At 57.6% G+C, this 22,975-nt stretch overlaps 1 protein-coding gene across 10 annotated transcripts; it reads left to right on the plus strand.

Annotated features, from left to right (window-relative positions):
* Nucleotides 1–2,544: 2,544 nt before the first annotated feature.
* Nucleotides 2,545–21,315, plus strand: ATP13A2 (ATPase cation transporting 13A2). 10 transcript variants are annotated; one of them, XM_064494006.1, is made up of 30 exons: nt 2,545–2,728; nt 2,868–3,044; nt 8,276–8,370; nt 8,483–8,665; nt 8,986–9,044; nt 9,219–9,333; nt 9,598–9,677; nt 10,924–11,001; nt 11,294–11,363; nt 12,234–12,368; nt 12,457–12,523; nt 12,606–12,737; nt 13,346–13,501; nt 13,997–14,107; nt 14,193–14,239; nt 14,328–14,516; nt 15,714–15,920; nt 16,415–16,510; nt 16,595–16,754; nt 16,871–16,991; nt 17,141–17,265; nt 17,821–17,981; nt 18,090–18,206; nt 18,284–18,390; nt 18,883–19,035; nt 19,124–19,220; nt 20,088–20,311; nt 20,387–20,538; nt 20,638–20,807; nt 20,896–21,315. In XM_064494006.1, the coding sequence occupies exons 1-30, from the start codon at nt 2,719–2,721 to the stop codon at nt 21,031–21,033; spliced, it is 3,732 nt and encodes a 1,243-aa protein (XP_064350076.1). In that variant the 5' UTR covers nt 2,545–2,718; the 3' UTR covers nt 21,034–21,315. The 10 variants fall into 10 exon arrangements, with proteins under 10 accessions (XP_064350076.1, XP_031320029.1, XP_064350078.1 ...); XM_031464169.2 differs by having other exon boundaries at nt 20,899–21,315; XM_064494008.1 differs by having other exon boundaries at nt 18,311–18,390.
* The last annotated feature ends 1,660 nt before the right edge of the window (nt 21,316–22,975 follow it).

Genomic DNA, 22,975 nt, shown 5'->3' on the forward strand with positions numbered 1-22,975 from the left:
GGTAAATCTTTTGTTCTTTTGTTCCCTGAAGATCGTTAATTACTGACATCTGTTCAAGGGCAAGGATGGTGGCCAGGCTTAGATCACAAAATGGCTTAGGCCAAAAGTGGCTTCTCTTATGCCAAGAAAACCCTGCCTGGTTCTCCTTCTCCAGGAACCCCCTCCTCTGTCTGTTTACAGGACCAGGCATATTATGTCCTTCCTGTGGGCCCCCAAGGGAGGAGCAATCCCAAGAGGGAAACTCCTCCCTGGGTCGTGGCCCACAGAAGACTGCATCCCAGGCCACAGACCTCCCAGACAACCACAGCGAAAGCCGCTTCCTCTAAGGTAACCCCAGGCCTTCCACATCCTCCGTGGTTTGGAAGGGAGCTTCCTTTGGCCTCCTGCCCCGTGAAGACCATGGAGCAAGCGGCAGGTTCGGCTCCTTCCCAGACGGCTCCAGAGGATGGAGTCCCTTAAATGCCAAGTTGCTCATACGAAAAATGAGGGACAGATACTGCAGTGCAGTCCCCAAGCCCCCCCTTTTATGAAGCTTCTAGCCCGTGCCATAGTCTCAAGAAAGCAACTGGCTTCTACCAAGCCCCCACCCCCTCATCTCATCCTCCCAACAGCTTTCATTTTTCAGATGAGGAGAGAGGCTTAGGGAAGGAAAGGGATTTTTTTTTTTTTTTTTTTTTTTTTTCAGTGGAGGAGGAACTGCGGGCTCTGAGAAGTAGGCTGCCCCCACTGGGGCATCTGCAGAGGAAACAGGTCTTCTCACCTGAACTGAGGGAAGGTAGCCCCATCCAGCAAGTGGTCAACCTGCTCCACCAGCAGCTGCCCCAGCTCAGCAAATAGCTCCACTGCCCCCAACTGCTCAGACTAAAATCCTGGGGGGCATCTTTGATTCCATTCCTGCACCTCCATATCCCATCCATCAGAGAGTTCTGTCAATATTCACTCCTTTATCAGATGTATATATGGAGTTCTTGGTAGGTAGCAGGTGCTGTTAAGGGCTTCCCTTCCTCTGGAGTCTCTCCCTCACCATTACTCCCTGTCACACCTCTGTCTCCTTCCAGCCCTTTCCACGACAGGTTACCACTGGAGTTCTCTGCTTGCCTTTGACTGTTCCCCACGTCTGCTTGTTCACCCTCATGTTCCCAGCTCCTAGAAACAGTGCTGGCCATGGCAGAAATTCATACTGGATTGGGGGAAGTGGTAGAGCGCAGGCTTAGCATGCATGAGGTCTTGGGTTCAATCCCCAGTACCTCCTCTAAAAAACAAATAAATAAGCCTACCCTCACCCACCCCCCCCGAAAAAAGAATGAATTCATACTGGATAAACGATGATGGATCAGGCCCAGTCTTATCCTTGGCCCTAATGTGATCTTTCCCTGGTTTGACCCAGAGCCCACAGTCTCTAATCCTTTGGAGGATTAGAGAAGCCACCGACCCCAGGGTCAAGGGACACTGGATCTGTACCTGTCACTATAGGGCAACATGACAATGCTGCATACAAGCATGAAGTCTCCAGTGACTCTCAGGAGCCTCCTTGCTTCCCACCTGGGCAGGCGTGTCTGTGGTCATGCTGAGAGGCTTCTGAGATCCAGATTATGCCTCAGCTATCTCTCTGGCATTTTAGAGGTCTTCTGTGCATCACTGCGGAGCCTCCCTGTGTCCACACACATCTCTGTGGGACGCATCTGACCATGAGAGTCTTTGGGCAGGTGTGTCTTCCTTCTCGGACATTTATTGAGCAGCGCCAGGCACTGTCCCAAGTGCTTTACATGCTTTTGTTCATGTGAACCTCACAAAAAACCATTAAGCGGGTATTGCTAATGTCATTGTCATCCTACAGGTTAAGAAATGGGGCCCAGAGAGGTTAAGTGACTTGCCCAAGGTCACAGAGCCTAGAAGACATGGAGGCCAGCCTGAACTAGCATGTGACATCCTTAACCACTATAGTATGGAGCTCGGGTTGACTCCAGTGTAGAATGTGTGGCAGGGAGTGGGGGGGGGGGGTGTTGTGTTTCTAAGTGTCACACTACTGGGTATGTGTACGCTGTCTCTAAGTACCACTTCCGGGTGTCAATCTGTGTGTTGTGTCTGCGTCTTGGGAATTTGGCCTCTGTGTATGTATCTATATGTGTGTCTGCGGTTGTTGTGTACCTGTGTGTTTTGTACCAAGGCTGTCCTGTTTCCCTGAGTATCCTGCCTCTGTGTGTGTCTGAGAATTATTGTGTCTGTATCTCCGTGTCACAACTCTGTATGTGAATCTGTGTAGGGTGGGAGGGGTGTTGTGTACTTGTGTTTGTGCATCTGAGGGCTATTTCTCTGAGTGTGTGTCTGTGCGCTCATGTGTCTGAGCGTTGTCCTGTCGCATTCCCTGAGTGTCGCCCCTCTGGGTGTGTCTGCCTGTCCGAGGTCTGTCTGTCTATCCCTCAGACCCCCACACCCGCACTCGCGCTTTGGCGGCGGGCTCGGACTACAAATCCCGGCAGCCCCGGCGGCGCGCGGACGGACGTGGCGCCGCAGGAGGCGGGGCGGGGCTTGGCCGCACTGAGCTGGGCGGCGCACAGAGCCCGACTGCAGCACCTTCGCCGCGGCACCAGGCGCTGGGTCCCGCAGGTGCCTCGGGCCGCCCAGCCCTGCAGCGCCCCGCGCCCTCGGCCTTCCGTCTCGACCCCCACCGCGGGGCATCACGACGTCCGGGCCCGGCGATGAGCGCGAGGAGCCGCGATGAGCGCAGGTGAGCGCGCAGCCCTGGCCGACGGAAACCGGGCGCGGTCCCCGTCTGCCCGTCGTCTCACCTGTCTTGGGGAGACACCCCCACTGCGGGGTCGCGGGCCCCTGGGGGATCTCTGCTCCCGCGCTCTTCCCCTTCCCAGAGAGGCCAGGAGCCCGGGGATGGCGCCGCGCAGAGCCATCGCCTCCGCGCCTTCCTACAGCCCCGGGAGAGGAAGCGCCTTGTGCGGTGCAAACCGGCAACCCCTTGGCCGCGGTAACGAGGCGCGGGGAGATATCCCCCTCCTACTGGACTCCCTCCCGTAGTGACGGATGTCCAGGTGAGGGAAGAGGCGTGGAGGCCGCTGCATCCGGGGCCTCTGAGCAGTTGTTCGTCTTGATTGAATGAATGAATAGGGTTGGAGGAGCCAAGGCCTCTGAGTACCTGCATCAGAGTGCCCTGGGGCACAAATACCAGTCCTGATCTACTGCCTCAGCCCCCCAGGAAACCTGTCAGCATCCAGGTCCAAGGACCACACCCTCCATGTTATCGGTAGGTCCCAGGCCGTGCTTCTGGAGGCCACACTTCCCCGAGTCTAATTTAAGTCCCACCTGCTGCAGATGGAGCCGGTAAACCTCTCCTATACAGAAGGATCTCATTTCCATGTGAGTCACTCAGAGCCCAGACCTCAGCCAAGGGCCACCAATGCTTGAGCATCCTCTCTGCACCTGCGGACCCTTCAGTTCAGGTCTCTCCCTCCCCATCTCCCACCTTACTCCCCACCACCCGAAGTCTAGGGCACACCAGGGTGAGGGAGGGAGAAAGGCTGAAGAAAGATGGCCTCTTGACTCCAGATCAGGGTTCTCCTGGTAGACTGTCCCTCACGCTCCTAGCCCTGCCAAGGAGAGGAGCTCCTGGCCACAGGAGAAGCGCAGCAGCAGAGGAGGCAGCACTGCTGCCCTGGGCTGCTGCCAGGTCACCAGCAGGAAACCAGTGCTTCCATGCTCGCTTCGGCAGCACATATACTAAAACTGGAAACCGGTGCTTCCGCAGGAAACAAGAGGTTCCCAAATGGCTTTGACTCAAGCCCCTCTGCTCTGCAGTGCCCCAGGGCCGTAGAATCAGGCTAGGTTCAAGTTTAGTCTTGACCCCTCAAGCTGTGTGACCTTGGACATGTCAATCAACCTCTCTGTGCCTCATTTTAAATGGGGATCCTAATCCACAGTTTTCGAGAGGTGACTGTGAGGATGAACTAAGAGGAATGTCTTCATTCAGACCCACTGATTTCCAGCTTCTCCCCTTTCAAACTGAATGACCCGGGGCAAAGGACTTTGAAGCTGTGTTCCTCAGTTTCCTCACCTGTAAAATGGGATAATCGTCCTTCCCTCCGAGGGTTACATGTGAAGATCAGTCACTGTTATTCAGAAGAGCAATGCAGTCATTGTGAAAGTATTCACATCCCAAGAAGCCTGCCTGCGCCTGCTCTGGGCTGGCCTGAGCTGGTGGTACCAGAAGAAATCAGACACTGCCCTGTCCTTCCTGTGCCATCCCTGTGGGGACCGAGATTGAATAGAGATAAACCAGCATTTCCAAGTGTTTTGACAGGTTTTTTTCAAGAACATGCCCTGGGCTTGACCCTGCCGAGAAACTATAGAGGGTACCACAGATGTGACTTCCTCCTTCAAGCTCCCTTCCTTTTTCCCCAGGTTGGCTGGGAGAGTGTCCTCATGAAATGGTGGGTGTGTGATAGGCACCAGGAGGAACTTCCCAGAGGGGACATTGTTTAGATCCTGGGGAAAATGAGCAGCGAGGGGAGCTCAAGATGGCCTTTGGCGGAGCCCCTCAAGAAGAGGCTCGTACCTCTGACCTCACAGCTGACCCAGAGGCAGGAGATGCACTTAGTGACTCTAGGCACTATCACTTCCACACTCTGTTTGTCAGTGAGGTGTGCAGGCCTTCATCATTCATTCATTCAGTGAATGATTTGTGAGTCCCAGCCACATGCCAGGCACTGTGAGCAGGAGGGCCACGACACCTGTGCAAGCCTGATGTTGTGATGGTGTTGGTGGATGTGGGTGAGGTGGGCAGAGAGGACGTTGGAGTGAGGCCCTTTCCAGCTGCAAGATAAGTTGGTGGGCAGACTCTGAGGCTCAGTTTTCTCATCTGTAAAATGGGATAAGTTGAATGAGTGTTGCAGGAGGATATCAGATCAGCGGGAGCAAAGTGACCCACCCAGGGCCAGCCCAGCTGCTGGCCTGAGGGTTTTAAGGCACAGGGAGGAGCTGTTGACCGCACCCAGGGGAGCAGTGGCACAGCTGTGGGTTTTAGAACAGGGTGATGGGAACATAGCCTGAGAAATGGGGCAGAGCAGAAGCCACACCTCCTTGACAGGGAAGCCAGCAACCACCCACCTGCACAGGCCGATGCTTCAGGAACTTCAAACACCCCGTGTGCCAGCTGCTTTGGGGGTTATAATCCTAGAGATGGGAAATGAAAGCCCAGAGAGGTTAAGCCGCTTGTAAGAGGGCCAGGAGCACAATTACTGATGGAGACGACAGCGATGGTGGTGGTAGTGCTGTGGTTAAGAGTGTGGACCCTGCAGCTACACTGCCTGGTTCCACATCCCACCACTTGCTGGCTGTGTGGCCTTTGGGCAACTTGCTTCACCTCTCTGGGCCTCAGTTTCCTAATCTCTAAATAGGGATAAAAGTAGTACCCACTTCACAGGGTTGTGGTGAGGAATAAATGAATTAATGTAAGTAAAGCCCTTGAACAATGCCTGGCCAGTGTCAGCCCCTGATAACCCCGAGGTGCTCTTTTCCCTTACACCCCAGAAACATCTCAAGAACAGCCCTCAAGAGTGTGAAACCACTCACGCCGCCCCACTCAGGGAGCAGGTCCCCCAGGCTGGTGCGGGGCTCTGACAAGGAGGACAGCTGGGACTCTGGTAGCAACTGGACTGTGGCCTTTTGAAGGGGGCAAGGAAAAGGCTGGGGCTTGTTGATGGCCAGGGACCTGAGACCCCAGGTTGCTAGACTGGGTCAGTTGTCCTGAATGCTTGTTGCTCTGCCCCCAGGCCAGGATCCAGGGCAAGTCCCCCCAACCACCCCCCACCCACTGCCACTCCCTGCACCAGAGAGCAGAGAGGCCTCAGCTGTTTGTCGTCTGCGGGCTGTTGGCAGGAAGAGGAGGAAATGATGCCCTGACAAGCCTTACTCACAAGCTGGACTGGGCCAGGACAAGAGAGTGAAAAGGACCACTCCAGGGGACCCAGGCTGGGGTCCTATGAGCCCCGGGGCAGAAGGCTGACCAGGCCTCCTCCTCTGGATTTGAGACTTTCCTGCTGGCCAGACACCTGGGTGATTGAGGGCTATAGGCTGAGGGAGAGGGAGAGGGAGAGGGAGAGAGAGAGAGAGAGACAGAGAGAGAGAGAGACAGAGAGAGAGAGAGAGAGAGAGAGGGAGAGAGAGAGAGAGAGAGAGAGAGACAGAGAGAGAGAGAGAGAGAGAGAGGGAGAGAGAGAGAGACAGAGAGAGAGAGACAGAGAGAGAGAGAGAGAGAGAGAGAGGGAGAGAGAGAGAGAGAGAGAGAGAGAGAGTGTGTGTGTGTGTGTGTGTGTGTGTGTGTGTGTGTGTGTGTGTGTGTGTGTGTGTGTGTGTTTTCCCCAGAGACCAGGCTCTTCCTGGAGCTGATGGCTTCATATATTTTCTGAGTCATCCAGTGGTCGGGGCGGGATTGGCCGTGGGTGGGGCTTAGATTAATTTGGGTTTTGAGTCATCTCTCTGAGAGAGGCCTAGGAGGCACAGGCCATGTGCCCAGTTCTCTGAAAGTGCCCACTTTCGTCCCCAAAACACAGCATCTGGGCTCTGACTTCCAGGCTCCACTGTTTACTCAGGGGTCTTTGTGCCTCTGAGCCTCAGTTCCCTCATTTGTACAGATGGGAAAAGTAAGGGTCCCTCATGGTGTTGCTGGAGAGTGAAATGAGCTGATTTGTGTGGAGGCTTAGAGCAGCTCTTGTCACCTGGGAAGTGCTTAATGAACGTTGGCTGCTCTTATTATGGTCCTTACTGTAGTAATTATTACCACCATAGTTATGAGGTGATACGGGGGGCTGGGATGGGCGAAAACAGACTCTCTGCCTGGTCTCATGGGGACACATGGCCCCGATCCTCAGGGTGTTCCCGGGTGGTATGGCAGAGGGACTAAAATCCACTCTGAAGTCAGCCTTTCTGGGCTTGCATGCTGGCACTACCGGGTACTCAGCTGTGTGATCTAGGGCAAGTTACTTAACCTCTCCGAGCCTAATTTTCTTCTATAAAAAGGGGATAATTATTGTGCTTACACGGCAGGTAACTTGTGTTAACCGTGTGAAAAGGATCAGGAGCAGAGCCCGCACACAGTAGGCCCACGGGGAATGTTGACTGTCAGGGTTGCTTTGGGTTTGGGGAAGCTGTGGAAACCCAAGTATTGGGGGACAGAGCAGCTGAGGGGCTGGGGATGTTGTGCCAGGGGCAGCTGCCTGGGACACCCTGGGCTTGTTGGGTGGAACTTTTAGATCAGGTCTCTGCTGGGCTCTAGTTGGGGAAGAGGAGGGGAGGGAGGCCAGGAAGTCAGCAGGCTGCCCCCCAGCATGTGTAGCTTTCCCATCCCCCCAGCAAACTTTTCTGGGGGCTCCTGGGGAGCATGCAGATGCCCAGCACCACTGCTGTTGCTCCAGAAGGCCTGGGGAGGGGCCCAGGCATCTTCATGTCTTAACAGGTGCTTTAAGAGGTTGAGGGACCACATTTAAAGAAACCCTGGCAGAAGCTGCCTGAGGGTTAGAGCTGTGAGCCCCACCCTTTCTGGGGGCCCAGAACACCTGCTGTCTGCCAGTGCTGCTCTACAGTAGGGGAGGCAGGAGAAAAAAAGAATTTCTGCAGTAGAGCCGTCTGGTGCGCTTCTCTGAGCCTCAGTTTACCTATCTGTAAAATGGGGGTGATAGTGGGAAGGAACCTGTTAACTGTTCACCTGGGCTCTGGTACATCAGGCCTTGGGGGCTCACTCAGCACAGCCCTCCTCTCTGGCCCACCCCCAACAGCTAGATTCTTCCCTCCCCTTGCCCCCACTTCACCTTTGGAGTGAGGGTGCCCCTTTCCCAGCTGCCCTCAGACAGGCCTGACGTTTTATCAGTCCAGCTTCAACTTCTCAGCATCTCTTCACTGCCAGGCTTGTGCTGGGCATGAGGCTTGAACAAGGATAAGCAGCCCTGTCCCTGCCCTCAGCGTGGAGGCTGGATGGAAAGTGAGACACAGAGCTCCCAGGAAGCTAATAGCTGGATGTTTGGGTGCTGGGGCAGCTTGGGGTGCCCACCAGGCCTTGGCCCCCAACCCTGGCCCCCACACCCAGTCAGAAATCACCAGATGCACAAGAAAATAAGACACTATGAGTGCGAACCCGCGAAACGGCCAGATAACAGACCCATGAAGACGCGAGTTATTGGACCAGCTTTATAAAATGGCTAGGCTCGTGTTATGTTTAAAGAAAGAAGGAGGAGCCTTCCCACCATATGACATTTCCTCTTTCTGCCCACAGACAGCAGCCCGCTCGTGGGCAGCACGCCCACCGGTTATGGGACCCTGACGATAGAGACATCTATAGATCCCCTCAGCTCCTCAGTTTCATCCGTGGTACGTGGACAGGGGAGGGGCGAGGGAGCCCTGGGTGGGAACCCGGATACCTCGGCCTCCCGCCCCGCCCCCCCCCCCCCCCACTTTGGCCTCCTCTCGCCCATGTCCCCAGAGGCTCAGCGGCTACTGTGGCAGTCCGTGGAGAGTCATAGGCTATCACGTCGTGGTCTGGATGATGGCAGGGATCCCTTTGCTGCTATTCCGATGGAAGCCCGTGTGGGGGGTGCGGCTGCGGCTCCAGCCGTGCAACCTGGCCTGCGCCGAAACACTCGTTATCGAAATAAGAGACAAAGAGGTGAGAGGCAGGCGGAGCAGGGGCAAGCCTGGAGCCGGAGATGGGTGGCGGTGGGTCGGGGACGGTGGTGGGTGGAGGATGCTTGGGCTCTCAGCCCAGCCTGGCTGCTGACTTTCTGTGGGACCTTACACAGGTTGTTGTCCTCCTGGGACCTCAGCTTTCCCATCTGAGCAGTGGGCAGAAGGGGTGGGTTGTGTGGTTCCTGAGGGCACCTCTATCCTTGCTCCCAGCCTCCTCCAGCAGGAACCACTGGGCCATGGGGTAGGGCCTGGGAGAGGACAGGTTTCTTGCAGGACTGAGTCCACACTTCTGTGTTCCAGGATAGTTCATGGCAGCTCTATACTGTCCAGGTGCAGACTGAGGCCATCAGCGAAGGCAGGTGAGGCAGCCCCTTGGCCCATTCCCAGAAGCCTCTGCTTCCCCTGCCCTCCTCCCGCAAAGGTGCTGATCCTGGTACCTCCCATCCCAAGGAGGGAAGATGGCTCCATGGGGATGGGGAGGTGCTGGGGCAGCCCCCAGGGCTCCACAGTGACTCCCTCACCCGCCTCCCCAGCCTGCAGCTGCCCCCACAGGCCCAGGCGGAGGACGGCCGGAGCCAGGTGGCTGTGGGGGCAGTACTGGAGGATACTTGGAAGGACACCACCCAGCTCCACAGGAACGAGGAGGCGGTAAGTGGACAGCTGGGTTCTGGACAAGTCCTTGGCCGTCTCTGTGCCTCCTTTTCACACCCTGTATGGTGGGGAGCTGGACTCCATTGTTCTCCAGACACCTCTGGTTTTGTTGTCCCACACGTCCAGGATGCTGGCTGACCACGTTTACATGTCCAAGCCTCTCCCGCCTCTTCCCTGTGCCACTGGTCCCTGCCCCTCCCTGCCACGTGCTCACCCCTCCTGGGGCCGCCTCCAGCCCAGCCCCTCCTCTCTCCCACCCAGCAGCGGACACTGCGGTACTACCTCTTCCAGGGTCAGCGCTATGTCTGGATCGAGACCCATCAGGCCTTCTGCCAAGTCAGGTAAGGAGTCAGGGCCGGTGCTGCTCATGCCGCCTCCCCAAGCGGTGCTGGGTTGGGCCGGGGAGGTGGCATGAAGGTGGCCTGGCCTGGGCTTCTCTCTCAGCTGTGTGCCTCGGCCCCCTTGACCAGGGGCAAGTCGCTGAGCCTCTCTGGGTCTCAGAGTCTCTTGTCTATAAAGATCACGCAGAGAATCCTGGCCTCCTGGGGCTATTTTGAGAGTAAAGTACACACGCTTCATGTAGGACTTGATACAGCCTCTGGCCCAAGGTGGCGACGCTGCTGTGGGTCAGATCACAGGCTCTGGACCGGGGCCTTCTGTGCCTGTTCTGCTGCCTACTAAGTGCTTGATAAATGTGAGCTCACTTTATGTCTTAGCTGAACCCCAAGAAACAGACCCCAAGACAGGGATGCACATGCAGGGAACCTGTTTGGAAGGTGATCCCAGCAGACACAGAGGAAGTGGGCCAGGGCAGGGAAGGTAGCCAGTGAAGGGGGCTTGTCATGGGCACCTGGAGCTTAGGCCCCTCAGGAGCTCTTTGAGCCAATGTAGAGCCCACACCTTGGGGTGCCCTCACCCAAGGAGTGAGAAACCACAGGTACACACCCGTCACCTCCCTACCGTTATGGGTTACGGGCCATTCCAGAGGATGTGAACTCTTCCGTGATTTCGACCTTCCTGGATCATGGGCTGAGGGTGTCCACACAGCCAGGAGAAGCCCTTAAGCAAAGGCAGGTGTTTGCAGTAAGAGGCTGCAACGTGCAAAGGTGAGTGCCAAAGGCATGTAGGGATGGCACCAACAGCCTCTGCTAGACAAGAAGATGTGTTTGTTACTTAGTAAGTACCAGGCACTGTCCAAGCACTCTGCAAAAGTTACCTTGTTCAGTCCACCCGGTAGCCCTAAGAGGTAGGTGCCGACACTGTCCCCATTTTGCAGATGAGAAATCTGAGGCCCAGAGAGGTTAAGTGACTTACCTAAGGGGGCATCATTGTAAAGAATGCTCTAAATATCACTAAATTATAGCTGTGCTATGGTCACTGTTGAGTATTATCACCTCTCATTGTTCTTCCTGGATGAGATGGTTTGGGGCCCAATCAGAGAAACGAAAGGAGAAAGTTAAGCCCAGAGTTAGTGAGGGACCTGCTTTCTCCAGGGAGCTCAGTGCGGCAGAAGTAGGCCAGAAGGGGTGGGCGGTGCAGAGCTCAGGCCCCGCCACCCACACAAGTGCCCCCTCTCTGTCTTCCCAGCCTGCTGGACAATGGCCGCACCTGTGACGACATCCACCACTCCTGCACTGGCCTCAGCCTCCAGGACCAAACCGTGAAGTGGGTGCTGCCCTGAGAGCTGGGGGCCCCTACTTTGCCCCCGCGGGTGTGGCCTTCTTCCAGGCCCCTGCCTTCTCTGGGCCTCAGTTTGCCCACTTGTAAAATAGTGGGGGAGGTGGGAGTTTGGCTCAGTGGTAGAGCACATGCTTAGCATGCATGAGATCCTGGGTTCAATCCCCAATACCTCCAACAAAAGAAAAAGAAAAAAAAAAAAAGAAAGCCCCATCGCCCCCAGAGGGTTCAGCTGCCACAGCCCCTCCATCTGATGGTTCTGCTGCTTCTCCTTTTACAGGAAGACCATCTACGGCCCCAATGTGATCAATGTACCGGTCAAGTCCTATCCCCAGCTGCTGGTGGATGAGGTAGGGCTGTCCCTGGGCCTCGCCTCAGCTCTGGCCTGAGCTGGCTGTGTGACCTTGGCCAGGGACATGCCCTCTCTGGGCCATTATACAGTAGCAGACCAGACCAGTTTCCCCCCTTCTCCATAGTGGAGAACCATCTCAGACCCAGCCTCAGTTTGCTCAGGGCAAGGCTGGGGCTGGGGATTAGAGGCCAAGAGACAAACACACAGCCTGGGCTCCCACTGTGCTGACAGCCAGGCTCCAGAGTCCAGGACCATTCCGGGCATTGTCCACTTTTCATGCTCCAACAGCCTCAGGGTAGGAACTGGGAACAGGGACACTCCGTTCACCCCTGAAGAACCCAAGCTTCAGAGCAGGGACGTGGCATGGTCAGGGTCACACGGGGACAAAGGGAAGCCACTGACCCAGACAGATCTAGAGTACACTGCTAACGTCCCGGCCCTCTGAGCCAGGGCTGGACGCCTGTGAGAGGGAGAGGAGGCCTTGGAGTCTGGCCTGATGTAAACCTCAGTCTGCCACTTGGGAGCTGTGTGGTTTCAGGCAAGTGATTTACCCTTTCTGTGCCTCAGCTTCCTCAGCTGTAAAATGAAGCTGATGGTAGCATCCGCCTTGTGGAATTGTCATCACAGTCGTGTGACACTTAGATGACGTGCTTAGCAGGGACCTGGAATGCCTGTGTCCTCTTTAGAGCAAAGAAGCTGGGGGCTCGAGGGATGTCTGGATGGGACTGACCAGGAGACAGGCCTGGCTTTAGTCCTTTGGCAGCTGCCAGGCCCTCTGCTCCTGTGGGCACAGGAGGCCCGGCCTGGGGCTGGGCTGCCCTGGGGGACGCGGGCCCTGACGCTGCCTCCCCACCCCGCCCCTCACCAGGCACTGAACCCCTACTATGGGTTCCAGGCCTTCAGCATCGGGCTGTGGCTGGCCGACCACTACTACTGGTACGCCGTGTGCATCTTCTGCATCTCCGCCTTCTCCATCTGCCTGTCGATCTACAGGACCAGAAAGGTGGGTGTTGCGAGGTGGACAGGACAGGGTAGGCCGTCCCCGAGCAGGCTCCACCCACCCACTCTCCTCTTGTTCTCCGTGCTCACAGCAAAGCGAGACCCTGAGGGACATGGTCAAGCTGTCTGTACAGGTGTGCGTGTGCCGACCTGGGGGAGGTAAGCTGGGGGAGGGAGGGAGGCTGGGGAGGGAGGTGGGGAGGGGTCTAGACTGTTCTGAGATGCCCCCACTTGCCTGCAGTGGAGGAATGGGTGGACTCCAGTGAGCTGGTGCCAGGAGACTGCCTGGTGCTGCCCCAGGAGGGTGGGCTGATGCCCTGCGATGCTGCCTTGGTGGCTGGCGAGTGCATGGTCAACGAGAGCTCTCTGACAGGTCAGCCCCAGCCCCCTGCACGGGGCCTCCCACCCCTCCTTCCAGGACACCAGCACACCGAGCCTTGCTGCTGCATCTTGCATCGGAACTTTTTGATTGAGTTCTCTTTCCCTTTTGCCCTCATGTAACGTGCTCACCCTCCCCCCTCAGTAAGGCACTCAGTGAAGGATCGCCACTCTGCCCGGCAGAGAGCTAAGGGCTTTACAGGTGTTTAGCCCCCTCGTGTCAATCTCTGTATTGATCTGAATTATAAAAGTGACACAGCTTGTTACAAAATAATTCCAACAGAAGGCAAAAAACACTCTCCCCGACCCCTGCCCCCGACTCTGTGCACGCGTGTGCTCCCACACTTTCTGGCTCCGGAGAGATGCTTCCTGGAAACTGGCTGGCACACATCGTTCCCCGACTGTCTCGCTGCATCTGGGTCTTTTGCCCTTTCTGAGTCTTAGTGCACCTCTCTGTAAAATGGGGCCAGTGGTGTCTTCACACATGGTTACAAGAGTTAAATGAGACCCAGGGCTTATGTCACAATTCTGTGCATAACTTTGGGTCTTGGTGGGAGGGAGCGGCATGGAGGCCCTCATGGCCTCACACCACGTCCCTCCCAGGGGAGAGCATTCCAGTGCTGAAGACAGCCCTGCCAGAGGGACCGGTGCCCTACGTCCCAGAGACCCACCGGCGGCACACGCTCTTCTGCGGGACCCTCATCTTGCAGACCCGGGCCTTTGTAGGATCCCGTGTCCTGGCGGTGGTGACCCAGACAGGTAGGGATGCTCAGCCCAGCACCTAGAGGAGAGGTAACACGAAGCAGCATGGGACCCATCTCTGCCACTGCCCTGTTGTGGGACTCGGGCAAGTCCCACCCCAACTTGGGGTTGGCTGGAGGGGGCAGGGACATGGCAAAAAGGAAGGAGCCCACCCCGTAGGAAAAGAGCAGGGCTGTACACCTCCAGCAGGCTCCTGCTATGTGGGAACGGGGCCCGTTGTCACCAGGTCTGACTTTTCTCAGCAAAAGCTGCCTATCTGGATTTTAAGTGAAACCACCCAGTTTGTAGACACTATCCACTAATTCCTTGTTTACTGAGCCCTAGAGGACTGGGTAAGGCCTGTGGGGCTCTGGGTGTGACCCCCAGCTGGGTGGTTGCTGACCCCAGGAGCATCCTGCCTTACAACCGCAGAGGCACAGGTTGGGTGGAGTGTGGGAGAGGCTCATCCTGACCCTCAGCTTCCCCTGCCCCACTTTCCACATCTCCTCCCAGGGTTCTGCACGGCCAAAGGGGGCCTGATGAGCTCCATCCTGCATCCCCGGCCCATCCACTTCAAGTTCCACACACAGAGCATGAAGTTTGTGGCGGCCCTCTCTGTCCTGGGTGAGTGGCCCCCCACACCCTACTCTGCCGGTGGCCCCCCGGAGCCCCACCCCAAATCCCACTGAGTCCCCTCCTGTCTTCCCAGCTCTCCTTGGCACCGTCTACAGCATCTTCATCCTCTACCGCAACGAGGTGAGCTTTAGGGGCTGGGTGGGGGCTGCCAGTGATGGCCCCAGGCCCACCTGGTCTGGCCCTTGGCATTCACAGTGCCTCCTGCCAGGTGCCTGTGAAGGAGATTGTGATCCGGGCTCTGGACCTGGTGACAGTGGTGGTGCCGCCAGCCCTGCCGGCTGCCATGACCGTGTGCACGCTCTATGCCCAGAGCCGCCTGCGGAGCCAGGGCATCTACTGCATCCATCCACTGCGCATCAACCTGGGTGGCAAGCTCCAGCTGGTGTGTTTTGACAAGGTGGGGGCTGCAGGGAGGGGCTGACATGGGGCAGGGGACACCTGCATTCTTCATTCAACACTGACTGAGGGCCTGCTAAACCCAGAACCCCACCACCCACGGAGCCCCTGCCCTGAGCTCTGGCACCACCTGGTCCTGTGCTTGGATGGAAACATTCAGAGGCAACACTCCCCCTGCCCTGCTGCCCCAGCTCCCACCTATGTGCAGCTCACAGTCCGGCAGATGAAATGTCCAAAATCACTTAATTTGTTTGACAGCCATGGAGGGCCTCATGGGTGCTGGGTGCTGTCGTGAACACTGGGGATCCAACAGTGACCTACACAGAGATGTTCCCCACCAAATGAGTGCACTGGAGGACACAGAGAGCTGCAGATGGTGATGGGTTCTAGGAAGGAAGCAAATGGGGCACGTGATGGGTGGTATGTGGGGGTCAGTCCCTTAGAGGAGGGGCAGACAAGGAAGGCTCCTCTGGTCCCTTGGTGACCTCTGAGGCCACAGCAAGAAAAGAGAAGGGCCAGCAGGGTGGAAGGGAACAAACAGCGTGACTCATGGCTCCTTGGAGGAACAGACCATGTCCCTGGGGCACAGGGACAGGGAAGGGGGGAGGCAAGGATGAGGCGAGCAGAGTCCTGATGGGGCAGAGGCTTACAACCCCAGAGGAGAATCCTGGTGAGGAGTTTGGATGTCATTTAAACTGCAAGGGTGGAGCACGATCAGATTCACAGAGCTCCCAGGCTGCCAAAGGGGCCAGCTGTGTAACTGAGCAGTTGGAATACGGTATGGGAAATGCAGGCATCTGTTCACTCCCTCCCTCACTCCTTCATTCATTCATTCATTCATTCAGTAATTACAGTGAGAGTTGTCCATGGCCAGGCTCTCTCCCTGGTACCACTGTGAACAAATGATGGGGTGGTACAGATGCCAGGGGTGGGATTCCAGAGCAAGGACCACCTGACCCAACTGTAAGGTTAAGGAAGAAATCTTCCTGGAGGAAGTGATGCCAGATGGAGAAACCTGGGGGTTGGGGAGGGTGACCCGGCAGAGGGACCTGCATGAGCAAAGGTCTAGAAGCGAGAGGACCTCTTCTGATGCCTGGGGTTCCCACAGGCCCCGCTGGTGGGGGATATGGATGCCCACCTCAGCAGGGCACAGCTCACCCCAGGACTCATCACTGGCCTGCGTGCTTGTCTCCTACAGACAGGCACCCTCACTGAGGATGGCTTGAACGTGAAGGGTGTGGTGCCCCTGGAGGGACAGAAGTTCCTGTCGCTCGTCTCAGAGCCCCGCTGCCTGCCCATGGGGCCCCTGCTCCGGGCACTGGCCACTTGCCACACTCTCAGCTGGCTCCAGAACACCTTAGTGGGCGACCCCATGGACCTCAAGATGGTGGAATCTACTGGCTGGGTGAGGAAGCTGAGCAGGTCCACCCCCTGCCTTGGGGCAGCCAGACCCTAACTAAGCCCACCTGGTCTTCATTCTAGGACTTCCAGGGGCAGTCTCTTATGGTGCCCACTGTCGAGAATAACAGTGGTCAAGGCCACATGCTGAGCACCTACTGTGTGCCAGGACTGCTGCACAAGCCTGTCTCATGTACTCCTCCCCGTAGCCCCAGGAAGGGAGCTTCAAACCTGGAGGTTTTCACAGGGAGGACACCAATGCTGAGGGAGATTTGGAATTACTTGTCCAAGGTCACCCAGCAGCTTGTAAATGGCAAAGCCAGAGTTTGAACTTGGGTCCACCTTACTCCAAAGGCCCACATTCTTGACTTTGGTTCTGTCTAGTTTCCCATGGGGGAAGTCTTCCATGAGTAACTTCAGTCTCTCCTACTGCCCCTCCATGGCCAAGGACTGGCTGCCCTAGGCCTCCCCTTGACGCCACCTTCTCTGCCTGCTTCCCAGGTCCTGGAGGAGGGACCAGCTGAACACTCGACATTTGGGACCCACGTTTTGGCTGTGATGAAGCCCCCGCTTCAGGAGCCCCAACTGCAGGGCTCGGTGGGCTGAGGGAGTGCCTGTGGGGTGTGGTCTGGGAGTTGGGCTCCACAGGCCAGCCCCTCAGCTGCCCCTCCAACCCTGCAGGAGGAGCCTCTGGTGCCAGTCAGCATCCTCAGCCGCTTCCCGTTCTCGTCGGCCCTGCAGCGCATGAGTGTGGTGGTGGCGTGGCCAGGGGCCACTCAGCCTGAGGTTTATGTCAAGGGTTCCCCTGAGCTGGTGGCAGGCCTCAGTGACCCCGAGACAGGTGAATGGAGGGCCCCCAAGTCCACTGATTGGCTTTGGCACCGAGTGGGGTGGACACCCAGCCTCCATCTCTGCCTCCACCTCCTTGTCCCAGTGACACCTGCCTCTTTCTGACAGTGCCCACCAACTTTGCCCAGACACTACAGAGCTACACAGCCGCTGGCTACCGCGTCGTGGCCCTTGCCAGGAAGCCACTGCCCATTGCACCCAGCCTGGAGGCAGCTCAGCAACTGACGAGGTGCACCCTGGGGACTGGGCTTCAGGCCCTGCACGGGCAGAGGAAGGCCCTTGTGCTGTCAGGGCCCAGGGATGAGGCGCCTGCCCGGTGCCTGGGGGAGGGGTCATGGCCACTGCCTGACCTCTGACCCAGGTCTGCCCACCCTCCAGAGACGCTGTGGAGTGGAAGCTGAGTTTCCTGGGGCTACTGGTCATGCAGAATCTGCTAAAGCCACAGACAACACGCGTCATACAGACTCTGCGGGGGAACTGCATCCGCACCGTCATGGTGACAGGTACCAGCAGGGGCCAGGTTAGGAGGGCAGAATCTGCCCCATCCTGGGCAAAGAGAATGGTACCCAGTGTCCCCTCCCAGGGCATCTCTTTGGGCCCCTGCTTCGGGTCAGATCCTTTTCACATATTTCAAGTATCTTCACAGTCTCCCTCCCAAGTGGTAATTGTCACCCCATTTGACAGATGAGACAGGTGAGGCTCAGAGGAGTAGAGTGACTTCCAAAGAGCCCAGGGCTGGTCTTGGACAGCCTGGGTTCCAGCTTGGCTACTTACCTGCTAGATGATCCCTCCCCAAGTTCCAGTTTCCACCTCTGAGAAACAGGGGAAGTTATGTCAGGCTTAAAGGTTGTGACAGGAACTCAGGGCCCCGGTTTCTCTTAAGTCTTTGATGCCTAGTTATGAGAGGTTCAGAGATGTCAATAACCTGCCTGAGCTCACTCAGCCAGTTGTGGCAAATGGATTCTGTCCGGCTTCAATTTTCCCATCTATATGTGTCAGGGTGAGGATGGTCCCCCTCAACAGCAGCTGGACCCTGACCTTGCCCCCATACCCCTCAGGGGACAACCTGCAGACGGCAGTCACTGTGGCCCAGGCCTGTGGCATGGTGGACCCCCAGGAGCGTCTGGTCATCATCCACGCCACCCCTCCTGAGCAGGGCCAGCCTGCCTCCCTCCAGCTCCTGCCAGTGGAGTCCTCCACAGCCATGAACGGGGCCCAGGTGAGTCTGACCCAGAGTTCCAGCCACACACCCCACCCTGTCATCTGACCCGGGCCCCAGCTCTTGGGGTGGGCAAGGGGAGCTAAGCTGAGCTTCCTGGGCCCCCAGGATCCTGACCAGGCTGCAAGCTACACCATGGATCCAGACCCCCGATCCAGTCACCTGGCCCTCAGCGGGTCCACCTTTGGTGTCCTTCTGAAGCACTTCCCCAAGCTGCTGCCCAAGGTAGGGCTGACCCTGGGCCTCCCTGTTCACCCCATACCTCGCTGTTCTGCGCTCCCTCCTCTTCTTAGCTGCCTCAGCCCCTCCTCGTCTCCCTGGGCTCCCAGGTCCTGGTCCAGGGCACCGTCTTTGCCCGCATGTCTCCTGAGCAGAAGACAGAGCTGGTGTGTGAGCTGCAGAAGCTGCAGTGAGTAGCTGTGCGTGAGGGGCCTGCGGGCGGCCGAGCTGGTCCATGGGTCCCTGCCTCCCACCTCAGGCATCAGGGAGCCATCAGCCTCAGAGAACCCGGCGGCCTCTCCCGGGTCTGCCATGCTAAAAGTAGTGCATCAGCCCTTGGTATCTGCGGGGGTTGGTCTCAGGAGTCCCTGCACAGCCACAACCCAGAGATGCTCAACTCCCTTACATAGAAAGTACAGTTGGCCTTCCATATTTGTGGATGCAGAACCTGTGGATGTAGAGGGCAACCTGTATTTGCACCTAGTTACCAAGCACCTACCGGGTACCATTTACTGGGTATGTACCAGGCAGTATGCGGGCAGCAGGGATCCAGCATCCCCATGAGGAGGTTCTGCCAGCAAGCCTGTGAGGTGGGTGGGTCATTCCACAGATGAGGAGGCCCCTCCCAGGCTCCTAGCTGGCAGGTGAATCCAGGCCACGCCTGCCCTCCCCTCTCTGTCAGGTACTGTGTGGGCATGTGCGGGGACGGCGCCAATGACTGCGGGGCCCTGAAGGCAGCTGACGTGGGCATCTCGCTCTCCCAGGCGGAGGCCTCAGTGGTCTCGCCCTTCACCTCGAGCGTGGCCAACATTGAGTGTGTGCCCATGATCATCAGGTGAGGCGAGCAGGGGGCTGGCGGGTGGGGACTCGGCAGGGCTCATCCACTGGCCTGGGCCTCCTAATGCCCGTACCCCGCTACCCAGGGAAGGTCGCTGTTCCCTGGACACGTCGTTCAGCGTCTTCAAGTACATGGCCCTGTACAGCCTGACCCAGTTCATCTCTGTCCTGATCCTCTACACGGTGAGTATCTGCAGGGCCTGCTGCCTACAGCCATACCCGAGAGCCCAGGGCCAGGACTGCAGCAGCATGGGGAGGAGCCCGGTGGGTTCTGGAGTAGACAGTGGGGCCCCAAATCCTGCTCCAGCCTTGTGGCTTGGGCAGCTCCTAAGGCTCATATAAGGTGATGAAAGCGCTTAGCACCTGGTGCACAGTAGGTGCTCAGAAACAGGAGCAGCTGTCCTGTGCTAATGTTTCATCCCTGTCATCTGGGAGCTCCAGTCTGCAGGGGAGACTGAGGCAGAGTCCAGGCAGGGGCGAAGGAGGCGGAGGCAGGAGTCGGGTAGAGCCAAGGCCTCTGCCTGTTTCCCTGCTCACCCTGGCCCAAACCTTGGCTGTGCCTCCCTAGTTCTGCTTAGAGGGTATCCCTCACCCTCTGCTCTGAGCATGCGTTGCTAGCTCCCACAGAAAGCAGGTGATGTCATGGGGCAATGCAGACTTTATAGCGGCTTCTGTCCCTGTGTCCACTTTAAACCTGAGGGCAGGAACCGTGTGTCCTCCAGTAACCTACGGGCTCCACAAGGCAGAGCCTAAGCCTCTGCCTCAGGCTGGGAGTTCCCTGCGGGTAACAGGAACCTGCCCCATCAGATTTAGGCCCCCCCAAGGTCAGCAGGGGTGCCTTCTCCCTCAGATTGGGAGAGGGGCTCCCTGAAGGCAGGGCAGTGTCTCCTCCATCAGACTGGGAGTTCCCAGCAGCAGGAGGGTGCTGCCTCCCCATAAGATTGCCTGGCAGAAGCACAGCTTCCCCATCAGACTCCTTGAGGGCAGGGCTGCTGCCTCCCCCATCAGGCTAAGAGCTCTCTTTCCTTCTCCCCCCGCCCCTGCTGGCAGGTCAATACCAACCTGGGCGACATGCAGTTCCTGGTCATCGACCTGGTCATCACCACCACAGTGGCAGTGCTCATGAGCCACACGGGGCCGGCGCTGGAGCTGGGGCGGGCGCGGCCGCCGGGGGCCCTGCTGAGCGTGCCCGTGCTCAGCAGCCTGCTGCTGCAGGTGGTCCTGGTGGCCGGCATGCAGCTGGGGGGCTACTTCTCGACTGTGACCCAGCCCTGGTGAGTAGTAGGGAGCTCACCCCTGCCCCGTCCTCCTCACACGTATTCCCTGACCCCTGGTCCCTGTGTCCCCAGGTTTGTGCCTCTGAACAGGACGGTTCCTGCACCAGACAACCTGCCCAACTACGAGAACACGGTGGTCTTCTTTGTGTCCAGCTTCCAGTACCTCATCTTGGCCACGGCCATGTCCAAGGGGGCGCCCTTCCGCAGGCCACTCTACACCAATGGTGTGATGGAGGGAGGGGCTGGGGGGACTAGGGGGCACCCTTCGGGCCATGTGTGAGTGTGTGGGGGCTCCCTGGCCTGACTGGCTCCTTCACCTGCAGTGCCCTTCCTGGTGGCCCTGTTGTTCTTGGGCTCCGTCCTGGTGGGCCTCCTCCTGGACCCCGGCCCCCTGCAGGGGCTGCTGCAGCTGAAGAACATGACTGACACCTGCTTCAAGCTGCTGCTGCTGGGCCTGGTTGCCCTCAACCTTGTGGGAGCCTTCATGCTGGAGGTGGGGCCTGCCCCAAACTGGGGGTGGATGGGGGCTCTGGGGGTGGGACTCAGCCATAGCTGCCCCTCTGCCCCATCCCTGTCCCCAGCAGAGTGTGCTGGACCAGTTCCTCCCAGGCTGCCTGAAGTGGCTCCGGCCCAAACGGGCCTCCAAGAAGCGTTTCAAGCAGCTGGAGCAGGAGCTGGCTGAGCAGCCCTGGCCGCCGCCCACTGAGCCCGTGAGGTAGCGCAGGCCCCGGCTGGCACCCTGGACACTGGATCTCCCTGCCTCTGAGCCACCCACTGGGACCCATCTCCAGAGACACCACCACCATCACTCCTGCAGCCCTGAGGTTGGCAGTTGTCACCCTCATGCCTCAAATCTTCCTGGCCCAGCCTTCCCTGCCCCCACCTGGGGAAATGCTAACTCTCGATGTCCCCTTTCAGATGTCCCATGTAGTGACGGCAGCCACCACCCCCACTCAGAGCCGCTGTCAGTGTAGCAAATAAAGTCATAATATTTTCCTGGCTTGGCCCTGCCTGTCTCCTGCCTGATGCCACTGACCCAGGTGCCCGGCTGGCAGCCCCTGGCACGTGTCTGATCCCAGCATCCCCAGATTTTTCAGGTCACGTTGGACAGCTCTCCTCTCTGAGCCTATGTTTCCTCATCCGACAGTAATATTTCTGGATTGAGCATGTGCCTGGTGCTCTGTTCAGCATTTTATATGCATCGTCATTTAATCGTCACGACAGCTGTGGCGTACTGTACCCCTCTTACAGACATGGAGACTGAGGCTTAGAGGTCATGCAGGTAGTCCGAGGTGGGGCCAGAGAGCTTTGAATCCAGAATCTGCGCTCTTAACCTTCCTACCCTCCTGCAGAGGCAGGAAGAGAATTGCTTGCCTCAGACAAGTGCCAGTGCCTACCAGGTATTTAACTGGGGCAGTTCCCGCTCTCCCCCAACATCCTGGGACATGTTTATCATCTAGTTCTTCCCTCAGATAAAAATCCAGGCTCTGAGCCCACGTCTCCCAGCCCAAACCACGTGCCCTGTACCCCAGGGAAGGGTGGGTGCTTCTGACCTCATCCCACCAATGGGACACTGGCCAAGCCCTGCTCTGGAGATACAGCTTGATCATCTGGTCCATCTGTGCTGGGCAGGGAGAACAGGAAAGAAAAGCCCCCGCCATTCTCATTACTGAAATTTCTGGTGCCATCTCCAGCCTCCCCTAGTGGGAGCCCAGTGAAAGTTGAATCAAACTGAGGACAAGAGATGTGGGGCATGAAAAGATAACTTGTACGCCAAGCGCATCCACAGACCTTCTGTACTGGCCACTGAGTCATCAGGCAGCAACAATTCAGGGTAGCAGATGCTGGGGAGGCCGGAGGACCCAGGGCAAGGCGTGGGTTTGAATCCCTCCTCTACCCCATCTGATTAGTCATACATTTGCTCGGCAGTCATGTGCCAAGCACAGGAGCTACAGAGGTGAACAAAAAACAAAAAAAATGACCTCTGCCTGTGTGCAGCTTATAATGTGTGAGAGGCAAGCAGGGAAGGAACAAGTGTCCAAGAATATTGGGGAAGAGAGCTGTCACCCACTCCCTCCTACCCGACCAGCTGCCACCTCTGCTTGGGTCCTTAGGGCCAGGAGAGTGGGCGGAAGCAGCAGAAGCAGCAGAGAGGATCTAGGAGCCAGGACACTAGCGGTGGCAGCTTTGGGGCTTCAGTGCCCCCATTTTATCAAGTCCTGGGGGGCAGCATTTATGCCAGGCAGTCTCTTCTACCCTAGTGGGATTGCACCTGGCAGTAGGGAAGGACTAAAGGAGGGCAAGGAGGGCTGGGCTGGCCCCCAGGGAGCATTGTACCCCAGGTGACAAAAGTCCCTGCTATTCTGCCATAGACACTGGAGAGGGGATAGGCAGATAGTCATTCATTCATTCACTTGACAAACCAGCACTGGGAAACAAAGTGCATGGGACATAGTCCCTGCCTAATTCAGATTCAGAATCTAAGGGATCCACAGCTGTGGGGGTCGTGACTGCAGACAAGGAGATCTGAAGGCGAGGGCCTGAATCAAGGAGCATCTGGATCCTTCTCCCAGCTGAGCCCTGGTCTTAGGCCTAGACTCCTGTGACCAGGCAGCGCTGAGGACTGCCCTGGAGGCAGGGGTCCTCCAACCCCCACACCCA

This window comes from Camelus dromedarius, chromosome 14 (genome assembly GCF_036321535.1).
Source record: "Camelus dromedarius isolate mCamDro1 chromosome 14, mCamDro1.pat, whole genome shotgun sequence".
Taxonomy (NCBI): Eukaryota; Metazoa; Chordata; class Mammalia; order Artiodactyla; family Camelidae; genus Camelus; species Camelus dromedarius.